The following is a 12,228-nucleotide window of genomic DNA, read 5'->3' on the forward strand; positions in this document are numbered from 1 at the left end:
GGACTTTTCAGTGTGTTTATGTTTTTTACATATCTGATTGTGGACTTTGTGTGTTTGTGTTGCGCAGGTTTACAGCAACACGCCCGAGACGATCAACCTCATTATTGAGGTTTTTGTGGAAGTGGCTCACAAGCAGATCTGTTACCTGGGAGAGGTGAGTGATGCGTCCTCGATTACACCCACACACACACACACACACACACACACGCACACACACGCGCTTCCTGTTTGGCCAAATGCTTCTCGGTGTTGTCAACAGTTGTCACTCAGCTCTCTATAATTTGATTATTTCTATTTTAATGAATTAGTTTTACTCGAGGGAACTGCTTTACGTTTTCTGAAAAATCTTTAGGTTGTAGGTTCACAAGTCATTAACCCCGACTCTGCGTTTTCCCTCCTCAGACCAAGTCCATGAAGTTGTACGAGGCGTGTCTGACGCTGCTGCAGGTGTACTCCAAGAATAACCAGAGTCGGAAGCGGAGCGACGTCACGGCCGAGGAGGACCAGTACCAGGACCTGCTGCTCATCATGGAGCTGCTCACCAACCTGCTCTCCAAGGAGTTCATCGACTTCAGCGACACAGGTCGGTCGTCGAGAGAGAGAGAAAGAGGACTTTTCCTTTTCCTTCTCATGTTGTCGTTTATTTGATCTGTTTTCCATCTGTTGCGATTCAGATGAAGTGTTTCGGAACCAGGACCAGGGAACACCGGCCTCCGGTCGGACGGTGTCGGCAGCAGACGTGGTCCTTTACGGCGTCAATATTGTTCTTCCGCTCATGTCTCAGGACCTGCTGAAGGTAAAACTCACCGTGTGATCTCTGACCGTCTGTTTCCGTGGCAACGTGTTCTCACTCTGACCTCGTCCTCGTTGTTTCCCAGTTCCCGTCTCTGTGTAACCAGTACTACAAGCTCATCACCTTCATCTGCGAGATCTTCCCAGAGAAGATCCCTCAGCTACCGGAGGAACTCTTCAAGAGCCTCATGTTCTCCCTGGAGCTGGGGATGACCTCGTATCCTTGACTGGGAAAAAAAAATTCTAAAATTGCTGCTTCTTACTGACTCTTACTTTTTCCTTCTCACAATTTTGACCATTTTTTTGCCTATTTTAATTTGTCAAAGTGAGGTAATTAAAAGTAAGTATTACTTTGGTCTCTTAAATAACCGTTTGACACAAATTTCACGTAATTTTTGAGCTCATTTACAACCAGAAAAGTTTATTTAGTAGAGAATTCACATTGGACCGAAAACTGAAAATATCCAAGACGCATTTTTCATAAAACAAGATGTAGGAAAGATATTTTTACAGCCCAAATCCAAAGATTCTGCTCCTTAACGTCCCGATTGTCAGGATGAGCTCAGAGATCAGTCAGCTGTGTCTGGAGGCTTTGTCTCCTCTGGCAGAACAGTGCGCCAAGAACCAGGAGAAGGACACGCCCCTCTTCATCGCCACCCGTCACTTCCTCAAGGTACGATGAGAATGTTCTCTAACTCTTGAGAAAATAAAATAAAAACTGATTCAGTATATTTGCCAACATTTTGGAACTGTGTTTTTATAAAGCGAGAACGGCAACAAGTGAAATATCGTGTGTTAAATTGTTTGTTAAACAGTAAAATCATTTTTTCATTAAAATAATTTTAATAAGTCTTCTTTTACTCCCCAGTTGGTGTTTGACATGCTGGTCCTGCAAAAACACAACACAGAGATGACGGTGGCGGCAGGAGAAGCTCTGTACACACTCGTGTGCCTGCATCAGGTGAGTGAGTGAGTGACCCCGGACAGACGGACGCCATCTGGTGGCCGGTCTGCACAAACACAGCTCCGCTCTGACGGACTGAAAGATTATATACAGATCATATATCATATTCTGCCTGCAAATGAGTGTCACGTTTATTAAAACGGTTTTAACTTATTATTATTATTATTATACTATATTATTCTGTTTTCTTTACACAGAAAACGAAGGATACTTAAAAATTTATCAGTTAATCAATACAAAAAATTGAACACAATTCAAGTAAAATTAGATCATATGACACTAATAAGTCTGGAACATGGAAAAAAAAAATCTGTTATCATGACACAAACACAGAAACAACCTTTGCAGCCCAGATTTATCTTTCAATTGGTCTAATTATTATATTTTCATTATATCTTTCTATATTATTTTGAGACAGTTTATGTAGACAATTCCTGATCTTTGCTCCAGAAACTTAAATTTTTAGGTCAAAACCAACGTTGATATTAGATATTCATATACCGGCTGAAATTACAAAAGGAAGCGTGTTGGATAAGGATCCCTTACATTTTGAAAAATGAAAATTCATTCATAAAGCTTTTAAAGGAATATCAGCAGATTAAATATATTTGTGTTTATTTCAGGCAATTATTACTAAATATCTTCATATGTAAGAAGAAATGTTATAAGGGCTTTAAAGTGTAGATGAAGTTCTAACTGTATCAAAAATATAAACTATATAGATTTATTTTTATTCTTTAGCTTTTCAACACCTTGTAACTTACCATCCAGTGACATTTTGCCTTTCGTTGAATCCGTGGAGCTTCAGTTTCACAAGTTTCCTTTTTTTTCATTTGACCCTGATGTTTGACGGTGTGTGTGTGTGTGTGTTTGTGTGTCGCTCTCCCTCCGTCAGGCCGAGTACTCGGAGCTGGTGGAGACCCTGCTCTCGTCGCAGCGAGACGCTGTCATCTACCAGCGGCTGGCCGACGCCTTCAACCAGCTGACGGCCGGCAGCACGCCGCCCACCATGGACCGCAAGCAGAAGGTGGCCTTCCTCAAGAGCCTGGAGGAGTTCGTGGCCAACGTGGGCGGACTGCTCTGCGTGAAATAACCACCGGGCAACCGCCGCTGCCTCGAATCATCATTGACCCCCCTCCTGCCTGCCCCCCTCCCCTCTATCCCTATGAACTATGGGTAAAAGAGAGACAGCTCTGAGGACCACTTGGTCTCTGCACCTGCTGAGGGGGGGGTTCATCTCATGCCTGAACATCCTCCTGGTTTTTTAAAAAAAATTTCGTCCTCCTCCCCACATGTTACACCCCCCCACTCCTGTCCTGTCTCGCCAGCATGAGCATGATGATGATGATGATGATGATGATGTGGTAACCGTGGAGACTAAGCTGCAGAGCAGGCCGGACTCACTTGGAGGATCCTGCCCTGTCGCTCTGAAGAGACAGAGCGCTGATGTTGAAGGGGGGGTGTGTCTTCCCCCAGCACCTCCTCATATGCCTGGAGGTCTCCAGAACACACACACACAAACACACAAACACACAGTCTCGTCAAGCGTCAAACAGGTTGCTTTTGTTGAAAAAGAAAGGAGAACTTTTTCCAGTTTGAGGTTTTGTAGATGAAAGTCGAGGGGCCTTGGCGACACACACACACACACACACACACGTCGCTCCCAGAGTGCCTTTGATTTGTTGATTGTTCTGTGTGTGTGTGTGTGCGTGTTTGTTTGTGTGTGTTTGGATCATGTCAACTGATGACAAACATTGATTGTGCCTGACATTCGCCCCCCCAAAAAAGAAATACAGCGAATACACACACTGACAAAAACACACACACACACACACACACACGTGCGAAATGTTGCCATGACGACAAAGCTATTGCCCCGGCCTGGCTGTCTTTGGGCCGAACCACAGAGCACAGGAGGGCGTTTGTCAGTTGGCGATGACAGAAAAACCAAAATCAGAGTGCATTTCACTAAAAGGGTATAAAGGTATATACATATATATATATGTATAAATATATATATATATATGTAAAAAAAAATCAAACCAGAAATCTTACAGATGTGTTCATTCAAAGACAAAAAGAGAAAAACCGGACTGAGATGTTTTTTTATCTGCCAGTAGACGGCTGCTGGAAAAAGTAGTTTGAGTTCAAACTTTGTATGAAGAGGGAGCAACTTTTTTCTGTGTCGACCTTTTTGCAGTTTGATATTTTGGAATCATAGTATTTGCGTTGCCGCAGCAGCAGAACTCCTCCTCCTCGTCCCTCTGGACAGATGAAGACCCGCGAGAGACGGAATCCGGGGCCTCTAAAAGTTTAGCAGATGAATTTCAGTAGTTACATTTTGTTTTGTTTTTTCCGTTCAGCAGCACATCCACATGTTCAGCTCACACTGGAACGAAGCAGAGACTGTTGAAGAAAGCAGCAATAACGAACCAAAAACAAAGGAGCAGAGCGGCTCGCTGCAGCGTTGCGTTCCTCCTTGCTCACGGCACGACCCCTGGTTTATTGTAGAGAGGCTGTTTTGTTAATGAAGTGTAAAAGTGTACATAAAGTTATTGTATAAAAATGTTCTGGCCTCTGCAGTTTTCCTTCAAATGTGTCGTGTCTGTTTGTAATGTCTTTTTATCTACTTTATTAATTAATAACGGTGTTAATCATACCTCACGGGTTTATGTGACGAAGGTAAAGCAGCGTTCGTCAACTTCAGAGTTTATTTTTTTATGCTTCATAACTTTGTGTTTTCGCAGACAACTTGTCCTTCAAGTTATTTACAACTTAAAAATATAAAAAAAATATTTATTTCAAATCAGTCACTGGTGCAATTAAATGTTGAACCCAAATTCCCGACAGTTTGTTGAAATGGCAATAAACGTACGTTAACTTAAAAAAGTTTCACAGGTAATTTAGATTAGGGAAAAATCTACTTTGTTTGCTATAAAATATACAACAAAATCACAATTTTAATAAACACATTATAGTTTGAGCCATTGTTAAGTTCCTTCAGATATTTCATTTCATCGAAATCCAGGCTTTACATATTGGAAAATGAAAATTACAATAATCTTATTAAAAGAAACGTAAAACTGAAAAAAAACCGAGCACAATTAGTAAAAATGAAGAGATACAGAACAATTCAAAAGTACAAATGTTACAATTGTGAGTTAAATGTTTACTTGCTGTGACGTGGTGTGTGTATAGGATGTGTGAAAGTAGTTTTGAAAGAGTTGTACACAGATTGATTTAGTTTAAACTGGTTTTTCTCCACGTCCAACAAGTTTGTCCCTCCGCGGGAGCCGTACTTTCTGCTATGACGTCGTTTTCCCGCGACGTGTCACATGTTCACAACACCGCAGCAGCAACATGTCGCTCAGCGGGTTCTGACGGTTCCGACCAGGTTCGTTCACTTTGTTGAGTCGTTAAAGGTTTTTAAATAAAATCTGTTTTAGGTTTTTGGGGTTCTGGTCTTTTGTCTGCAGTGTCGCTGAGCGTCGTATGATTTTTTGCGTGTGCGTGTGTGTGTGTGTGTGTGTGTGCATGTTTGTGTTTTTACACACGTTGTTGTCGTTGTTGTAACTACCACCAAATCAGAGCTGCAGCTTTGAACAAAGTAACATTCGAACAGGAAGGATTCACAAAAATACTCAATGACAAAAACAGAAAATTTGAAATAAAGTATTAAAGAGCAAAAAAAAGAGCAAAAAATGCAGTTGAAGAAAAAAATCCACAAACTTTCCAGGCAGAGTACAAAATAAAAGAAGGCCAAATTAAGATTGTTCACATTAATTTAGTGGTAATAAAATACATATATACTTTTTTAATGAACCATTCTGCTTTTGGAGATTTCTCACATGAGGCACTTTGGGTTTATGTTCTCATACTTTTTGAATAACATGAATAGTAACAAAGACATTTACATTTAACTATTTTCATTTTCTTACCTGGAATCGAACCCCGACTCTCTGTACCTAAGTTAGCGGTGTAACCCACTACGACATACTAGAGACAAGCTTTCTCCAAAACCGCGTCCTGCCCCTTTAATGCTATGGCATTTTTATGCTTGAATGACGCAGGTAAACATGTGATCAATAATCATATCTATTTATGTTCTGTTAGTTTCAGGTGTTTCTGTTCCTCCTTCGTCCCTAAAGGACAGCTGCTCTCCTCCTCCTCCTCCTCCTCCTCCTCCTCCTCGTCAGCCATGAGCGACAGCGACGACGATGGCGTTCCCGCCCTGTCGGCTCACACGCTTGCCGCCCTGCAGGAGTTCTACAGTGAGACCAGGAGGACCGGTCCGGACCACGGCGCCGCTCCGTCGGACCAGTTCGCCGTCGGGGCGATTGAGGAGGACTGGGTGAGGAGGAGGTCGCACGTGTAGAATCACTGACTCTGAATGTGTCCCTGAGCATTGTCTTTGTCTAATAATAAGTGTGTGTGTGTGTGTGTGTCGTCCAGGGGATAAGTCAGTTCTGGTACAGTGATGAAACAGCGACCCAGTTGGCCGAGGAGGTCGTTCGTGAAGCAGGAGAGGGAGGAAGGTAAAACTACACACACACACGTATTGTACGGTTTTTAATATTACAATTAAATATTTCATATTTTATTATAAAGAGTCCTACTGTGTGTGTTCACCCTCAGGATAGCGTGTGTGAGCGCGCCCAGCGTGTACCAGAAGCTGAAGCAGGGCGCCTTGGACGGCTCGCACCGGCTGTCGGCCGTCGTCGTGCTGGAGTACGACCGCCGCTTCGCCGCCTACGGGGACGACTTCGTCTTCTACGACTACAACGAGCCGCTGTCCCTCGCGGCCGGCGCCGCCCCCCGGAGCTTCGACGTGGTGCTCGCCGACCCCCCCTACCTGTCGGAGGAGTGTCTGAGCAAAGTGGCGCAGACCGTCAAGTACCTGAGCAAGGGCAAAGTGCTGCTGTGCACAGGTGAGCGGACGAACGACGCACCTCCATATCTCCGTGTGTGGAGGGAAAACTGAGTTGAAGGAATATGATATTTGTAAGGAAGTAGAGTTCACTAATGTTGGTGTTGAAATCTATTTCACAAAAGTACAACCTGGACCTTTTTTTTCTTTTTTTTGTGCTGCCGATATCATTAGTAATGATGATTGAACTGTGGGGTGCTGCTTCCAACAGGGGACGTGCCAGAAAAACGTTTGAGAACTAATCAAAGTGATATAAACCTTTTTATTCAATGTTTGTATATAAATCATATATACGTTGTTGGTGATTAAGTGAATCCCACTGTCTCAGTCTGACACAATCTTTTCTTTGTCTTTAAGTTTCCAATTCCTTCTCGTATTGACTTTAAACTAATGTAACTCGCGTTACATCTCATTCTTAAAACGATGAAGTGATTGAAAACGTCCTGAGCAGCTTTTCACAGCAGATTGTTTCCTGTCTGTTCTTCAGGAGCCATCATGGAGAAACTCGCCAAAGAGCTCCTGGACGTGACCATGTGCAGCTTCCTGCCCGAACACAACAGAAACTTGTCCAACGAGTTCCGCTGCTTCGTCAACTATCCGTCTCGCCTGCTGACCTCCGCCCGATCAACGGTTTGACTGAAGGTGTAGTACAGACGGAGCGACGACGACGACTCAGACATTTTACTGTGACTGTGGTTCACACTTCCAGATACAAATGAACTTCACGTCTCTTGATTCAAAGACCATGTAGTGACCGGCTGACTTTTAAAAATCCCCTGGAAAATGAATGGACACGACTTTTGATTTAGGTTTTTCAGCTTTTTCTGCATTTTCAATTTAATTTTCTTTCAATTTTTTGACGCAGAGTCGAATTTGAAGACGTCGCCTCCGGGCTATTTTCTGTGACGGACACGTGTCACTATTTTGAGAAGTTTTATTGATTATTTTTATTTGAATCATTTAATAACAGAGGATCTTGTTAAGTTTATTCTGTGTGGATAAAGAAACGTGTAAAAAAAACAACTTTGTATCCACCGTTAATCAAACTTCTAAATGAAAATCGAAGGAATACGCAACAGAAAGGAAGGAAGAATAAATAAAGATGATATATAGAGTATATACCTTTATTTTCTTTCGTCCTCTTTCACTGGTGAGATGTTCACACCAGCTGTTAAATAGAAAAATTGGAGCCACTTCCTGTTTCCTGAAAAGGTTAAATGAGAAGGAGAAATGAACCAAATGTTTGTCGTGCAGCTTCTTTGACTTGTTATCTGCAAACCGACGAGCTCATTGTTCAGAAACTGTTACCTGCAAACTCATTGAGTGATTCTTCAGAAGTAGAACAAAAATTTACAGAGAATTTACTTTTTCAAATTTACGAACAACTTCACAGCTTTAATTTATTCACTTAACTACAGAAACTAAAGAACAGGAGTATTATTATTATTTTCACAAATGATGTTTGAATCATCATCACAGAATCATATGGAATTTGATCAAATGGGATTTTTTTGGTCATTTGATGCAACGATCAGTGGCTTCTTTCAAATTTTTGACATCTGCATTTGTACTTGTCGTCCAAGTGACAATACCAGTTTAAATAAATCAAAATAGATGATAATTTAAATGAACAAACTCTTTAAAAACTAGAGTTTTGTTTTTGCGTTATGAAAATAGATTCTGGACAGTGTTTTTTGTACAGTGCTAATATTTCATCATAAAATCTTAAATATATGAAGATAATTCAAACTAAAATGTGAAGGTGTCAGTGAAAACCACTGCTTACTTTTCTCTTTATATCAAAACATCTGTTTATGTACAGGACATGTTTAATCTCACTTCTCAAGAATCACTTGGTATTGCTTTTAATTTTGAAAATTACAAATTCAATCATCTTAAATATCGGTTGTTTTAATGACCAGATTATAATTATAATTTTTTCATCAGTAGGTGGCAGCATTGATCAGGTCATTGATAATAGAGAGGGATTTTATTCCACTTGATAATGTTTGTTTAATTGTCAGAGGGTTGTTTCAACCAAATTACAGATAAACATTTCTAATGGTTTACGGTCGTGCAGATAGTTTTGGTTTGATGGAGGGAACTGTGATTTTGATGAGTTTGTTTTTGGTGCAAAGAAAATCTCAAAACCTTCAGCCAGTAGAATCCAGAACGAGGTGAAATGTCTTTTCTGTATTTTTCAGAATTCCATCTTCTCCCGGTCCCGTCAGTCAAAGAGCTGCAGGTTCAGTTTGATGCTCTTGTGTCAAAGTGGATTCAATTAAGTTTCTTCCTGTAATTAACCCCTCTGTCATCCAAATATTCAATATGCTCTATAGTTTTACTGTAGCTGCAGGTGCAATCATTACATGTATATATGTTTCTTAGTGCCGGTGGAAGGGATGTGGATCCAGGTGTAGAGGAACTCATCCGGAGCTCCACCGCCCCTGCTCCCTCCTCTCACACCTTCTTGCCCGCAGACTCGAGCAGCTGTCCGGCCTCGGCCTCGCTCCTCTCCGGGCTCCGCTTGTTGCCGCCGTGTCCGTCGACGACGCGCCCCTTCTCCCACGGCCGCGGCACGCACGTGCATCCCACCGCCACGGACACGTAGATCTCGGTGTAAGAGTGGCGGCCGCCGACGCAGGAGCCGGTTCTCCGCAGGACGACGGCGGGAGCGTAGACCGGAGCGCTGCGGTACAGCTCGCTGTCCTCGCCGCGGTGCGCGCCCAGCAGGCAGCCGCTGCACAGGCAGTAGGCCTCCGGGATGTGGCGGGGGAACCTGGTGGGGTCGTACAGCATCCTGCGAGGAGCAATTCAACACGTGCTTTTTAAAAGAAAAACGATGCAGGCGCTGATTGGTGCCTTCAACCAAAGTTATGTCTGCAAACTATCGGCGGCTGAGGCCGATAATCGGAGCCATATTCAACGATTGTCGGTATCGGCCATTTTTGCCGATTAGACAATTTAATTTAAAAATGTGCTACTTTGGCTCGGATGCAGCCGCAGTCACTTCTCTCTGGACTTTAGCAAAACATCCCAACTATGTTTGTTTGTTTGTTCAACTTCATAAGAATGATCCCTGCACCCTGTGTATTAAAGGGGCAGTATGCGATTTCGGAGGAAAGCTTGTTTCTCTCTTTGTTGTTGTTGTTGTTGTTATGATTTTGCTGTTTCTGACCGGGGTCGCCTATCCACGACATGCGGAACGCACAAACACAAGTCGACAGCTAACGGACGGTGAGGAAATATTCGCTGATTTTATTTACAAAACGTGTTTCGCTTTAGAAATCACTTACTGCCCCTTTGAGGTCATGTTGACAGGTTCTGTGAATTAAAGCCACAGTGTGTAAATATTTAGGGGAACTTATTCACAGAAATTGAAATATATATTGTCCATAACTATGTGTTCATATATGAAAAATGACACTGGGGCTTTAAACATTATGCTCTAAAGCCCCAGTGTGTACATTTTTTTGTAATTTTCTGGCGGCATCTGGTGGTAAAGTCTCAAACATGCAACCAACCGAGCGACCCACAGGGGGACACTTTATGGTGGCGCACCGCCGATTCCATTTCCAGCAGCGCAACAAAAAAAATTCCACGCGACGTCTTCTGGATGACGTAGCAAACATGGCGACTCGCACGGAGGTCGGGTCCACTCATGGAAATATATTTAACTCATTCAGTTGACGTAAAAAACATATGAACACTTAATTATGGACAATATGTTCAAGCTTTGAGGCATTTCAATAAAGTTTTGTGCCTATTGACACTTTTTTTTTTTTTTTTAACTGCAGACAAATATCGCTCATCATCCCTAGAGTAGTAATAACCGGTATCGGCCATATCGGTCGTCCCCCACCGCCACTATCTCTTTGCAACTGTTCAACTCTCTGCTCCGTGGTTCGTCGTGAATGAGGCTGCGAGCTGCGTGGCGATGTTCAGGTGACGTGTCTCACCTGTAGGCCCAGGGGGAGACGCTGCGCAGGTTGACCGGGAGGCGCGCCTTGCCGTCGGCCGGGGGCCGCGCGGCCGCCGCCGTCGGGCAGCTCAGGTTCAGTTTGTCGTGCGGCTCCAGCTGCAGCGCGTGGTGGAACGCGCTCATCACTCCGACCGAGAGGCGCCCGAACATCTGCTCCAGCGTCTCCTCCGGCGGCTCCTGGCAGGCGCGCGTCGTCCTGGTGGCCTTCTTCCGGACCCGGCCCTTGGCCGTCGCCGCCGCCGCCGCCGTCCAGCCCTGCAGCAGCAGCAGCAGCAGCACGGCCAGGTGCAGCAGCAGCAGCAGCAGCGGCCGCCGGACGCGGACCCGGACCCGACGCGCCATCGAGGTCCTGGAGCGAAGGAGTGCGAAGGAAATCCGCGGAGAGAGGTTTCCTCCCTGCGCGCCGCCCTCGTCCTCTCTGAAAGGATGTCAAGCAGATGATCAGACCTCGGTTAGTGAGGCGGCTCCTGCCGAGGACAGCTCACCATACTCCTCCGTTGAGGATCCAGCGAAGTGCTGGAGGTCCACAGCCCCGGCGCGTCGCCAGGGGACATTCTGGCACCACTCGCGTCCGCGGCGCCGCCGGGAGTGAAAAGTGGCTCAGAATTTCAAAAAATGATCACCGCGTGGTTAGTTTTGCACCTGCTGCCTTACGTTTATACCTAGAAAACGACACGAGGAACCGTTTCCCTGTTGCTTGGCTGCAGCGCTTCGTGCGTAAAAGTACGATGGAGACGTTTGTGCGCAAACGGGCGCAGCGCGATCCACAGTCCACAGCAGCGCTGAGTCAAAGTGGAGTCCAGGAGGAATGTCCTCCAAATCAAATCAAATCATAAAACCTGTATGTCCGGTGATAAAAGAGCCGAGCTTCAGCCCAGAGAGGAGCAGCTGCTGACCGGAGTGGAAGTCCAGACTGTTGTTGGATCCTGGGCGTCACTCCAGAATCCTCTCCTGGATCTGGAGTCATCACCAAACTCTTATGTCTCTACGTTGGCTGCAACCAACCATCATTTTCATAATCGATTAATCTTCTCGATTGTTTTCTCAATTAATAGATTAGTTGTTTGGTTCATCAAATGGTGAAAAATGTGGATCGTGTTTCCTAAAACTCCAAGATGATGTTGTTTTTTCGTCCACATATCAAAGATATTTAGTTTAGTTTCACAGAGGAGCAATGAAACCAGAAAATATTCACATTTCACACATCAAAATATTTGGCGATTAATTTACTAATCCATTTCTAACTGGTTAATCGATTAACTGCCGCAGCTCTATAAATCTCACATTTTCAAATGTTGCTTTTAAAATATAATTCCCCGTCACATTATTATAACAAGTGTTTGTTATGTGTGTTTTGGATTTAGGTCATGAAGATTCATGTGCAGCAAAAAGCTTTAGATCATATTACACCTGTAAAATAAATCCAGTTTCAGTTTGATTTAGTTTCCTCTCCACTGAATCCTCAGGTTCGATCTGCTGCCTCTGCTGAAAACTTCAAATCGGTAACGGAGATTTATTCGTTAGTGTTATTGTCTGTTCTAGAGAAACTCACGGACCACAAGG

At 43.8% G+C, this 12,228-nt stretch overlaps 3 protein-coding genes and 1 long non-coding RNA gene across 8 annotated transcripts in view; 2 read left to right on the top strand and 2 right to left on the bottom strand.

Moving 5' to 3' along the window:
• Window positions 1–4,324, top strand: part of xpo4 (exportin 4) — a 49,931-nt gene extending 45,607 nt beyond the window's left edge. The window contains exons 19-25 of the mRNA XM_035604725.2: window positions 68–154; window positions 403–583; window positions 675–796; window positions 879–1,009; window positions 1,348–1,465; window positions 1,661–1,753; window positions 2,652–4,324. Of these exons, the coding sequence (XP_035460618.1) occupies window positions 68–154; window positions 403–583; window positions 675–796; window positions 879–1,009; window positions 1,348–1,465; window positions 1,661–1,753; window positions 2,652–2,849 (930 nt within the window). The 3' untranslated portion in view covers window positions 2,850–4,324. The remainder of the gene's footprint in view (window positions 1–67; window positions 155–402; window positions 584–674; window positions 797–878; window positions 1,010–1,347; window positions 1,466–1,660; window positions 1,754–2,651) is intronic.
• On the bottom strand, window positions 1,642–2,657 carry LOC118283072. Its single transcript, XR_004784422.1, has 2 exons — window positions 2,521–2,657; window positions 1,642–1,831 (listed from the first exon to the last, which is right to left on the bottom strand). It is a non-coding gene; the product is annotated as an uncharacterized LOC118283072 (long non-coding RNA).
• A 725-nt stretch (window positions 4,325–5,049) lies between the features above and the next one.
• On the top strand, window positions 5,050–9,807 carry eef1akmt1 (EEF1A lysine methyltransferase 1). 4 transcript variants are annotated; one of them, XR_007032063.1, is made up of 7 exons: window positions 5,050–5,150; window positions 5,870–6,107; window positions 6,209–6,291; window positions 6,392–6,684; window positions 7,171–7,325; window positions 8,888–8,978; window positions 9,072–9,807. XR_007032063.1 is itself a non-coding variant. In XM_047337031.1 (6 exons), exons 1-5 carry the CDS (start codon window positions 5,092–5,094, stop codon window positions 7,317–7,319), a joined length of 822 nt encoding a protein of 273 aa, XP_047192987.1. In that variant the 5' UTR covers window positions 5,050–5,091; the 3' UTR covers window positions 7,320–7,325; window positions 8,888–9,807. The 4 variants fall into 4 exon arrangements, 3 of the variants coding, with proteins under 3 accessions (XP_047192987.1, XP_047192988.1, XP_047192986.1); XM_047337031.1 differs by having other exon boundaries at window positions 8,888–9,807; XM_047337032.1 differs by lacking the exon at window positions 8,888–8,978.
• il17d (interleukin 17d) lies at window positions 7,790–11,007 on the bottom strand. 2 transcript variants are annotated; one of them, XR_007032064.1, is made up of 3 exons: window positions 10,643–11,007; window positions 7,992–9,483; window positions 7,790–7,954 (listed from the first exon to the last, which is right to left on the bottom strand). XR_007032064.1 is itself a non-coding variant. In XM_047337033.1 (2 exons), exons 1-2 carry the CDS (start codon window positions 11,005–11,007, stop codon window positions 9,144–9,146), a joined length of 705 nt encoding a protein of 234 aa, XP_047192989.1. In that variant the 3' UTR covers window positions 7,790–9,143. The 2 variants fall into 2 exon arrangements, 1 of the variants encoding a protein (XP_047192989.1); XM_047337033.1 differs by having other exon boundaries at window positions 7,790–9,483.
• Between the last annotated feature and the right edge of the window lie 1,221 nt (window positions 11,008–12,228).

Source organism: Scophthalmus maximus, chromosome 14 (genome assembly GCF_022379125.1).
Source record: "Scophthalmus maximus strain ysfricsl-2021 chromosome 14, ASM2237912v1, whole genome shotgun sequence".
Lineage (NCBI taxonomy): Eukaryota > Metazoa > Chordata > Actinopteri > Pleuronectiformes > Scophthalmidae > Scophthalmus > Scophthalmus maximus.

Excerpts from the sequence above, each read along its gene's own strand:
- eef1akmt1 (XM_047337031.1), top strand. The coding sequence starts at position 5,092 with ATGTTCACAACACCGCAGCAGCAACATGTCGCTCAGCGGGTTCTGACG. Across the intron at positions 6,292-6,391 it reads GAAGCAGGAGAGGGAGGAAG|GATAGCGTGTGTGAGCGCGC; the intron begins GTAAAACTACAC and ends GTTCACCCTCAG. Across the intron at positions 6,685-7,170 it reads CAAAGTGCTGCTGTGCACAG|GAGCCATCATGGAGAAACTC; the intron begins GTGAGCGGACGA and ends TCTGTTCTTCAG.
- il17d (XM_047337033.1), bottom strand. The coding sequence starts at position 11,007 with ATGGCGCGTCGGGTCCGGGTCCGCGTCCGGCGGCCGCTGCTGCTGCTG. Across the intron at positions 9,484-10,642 it reads GTCTCCCCCTGGGCCTACAG|GATGCTGTACGACCCCACCA; the intron begins GTGAGACACGTC and ends TGCTCCTCGCAG.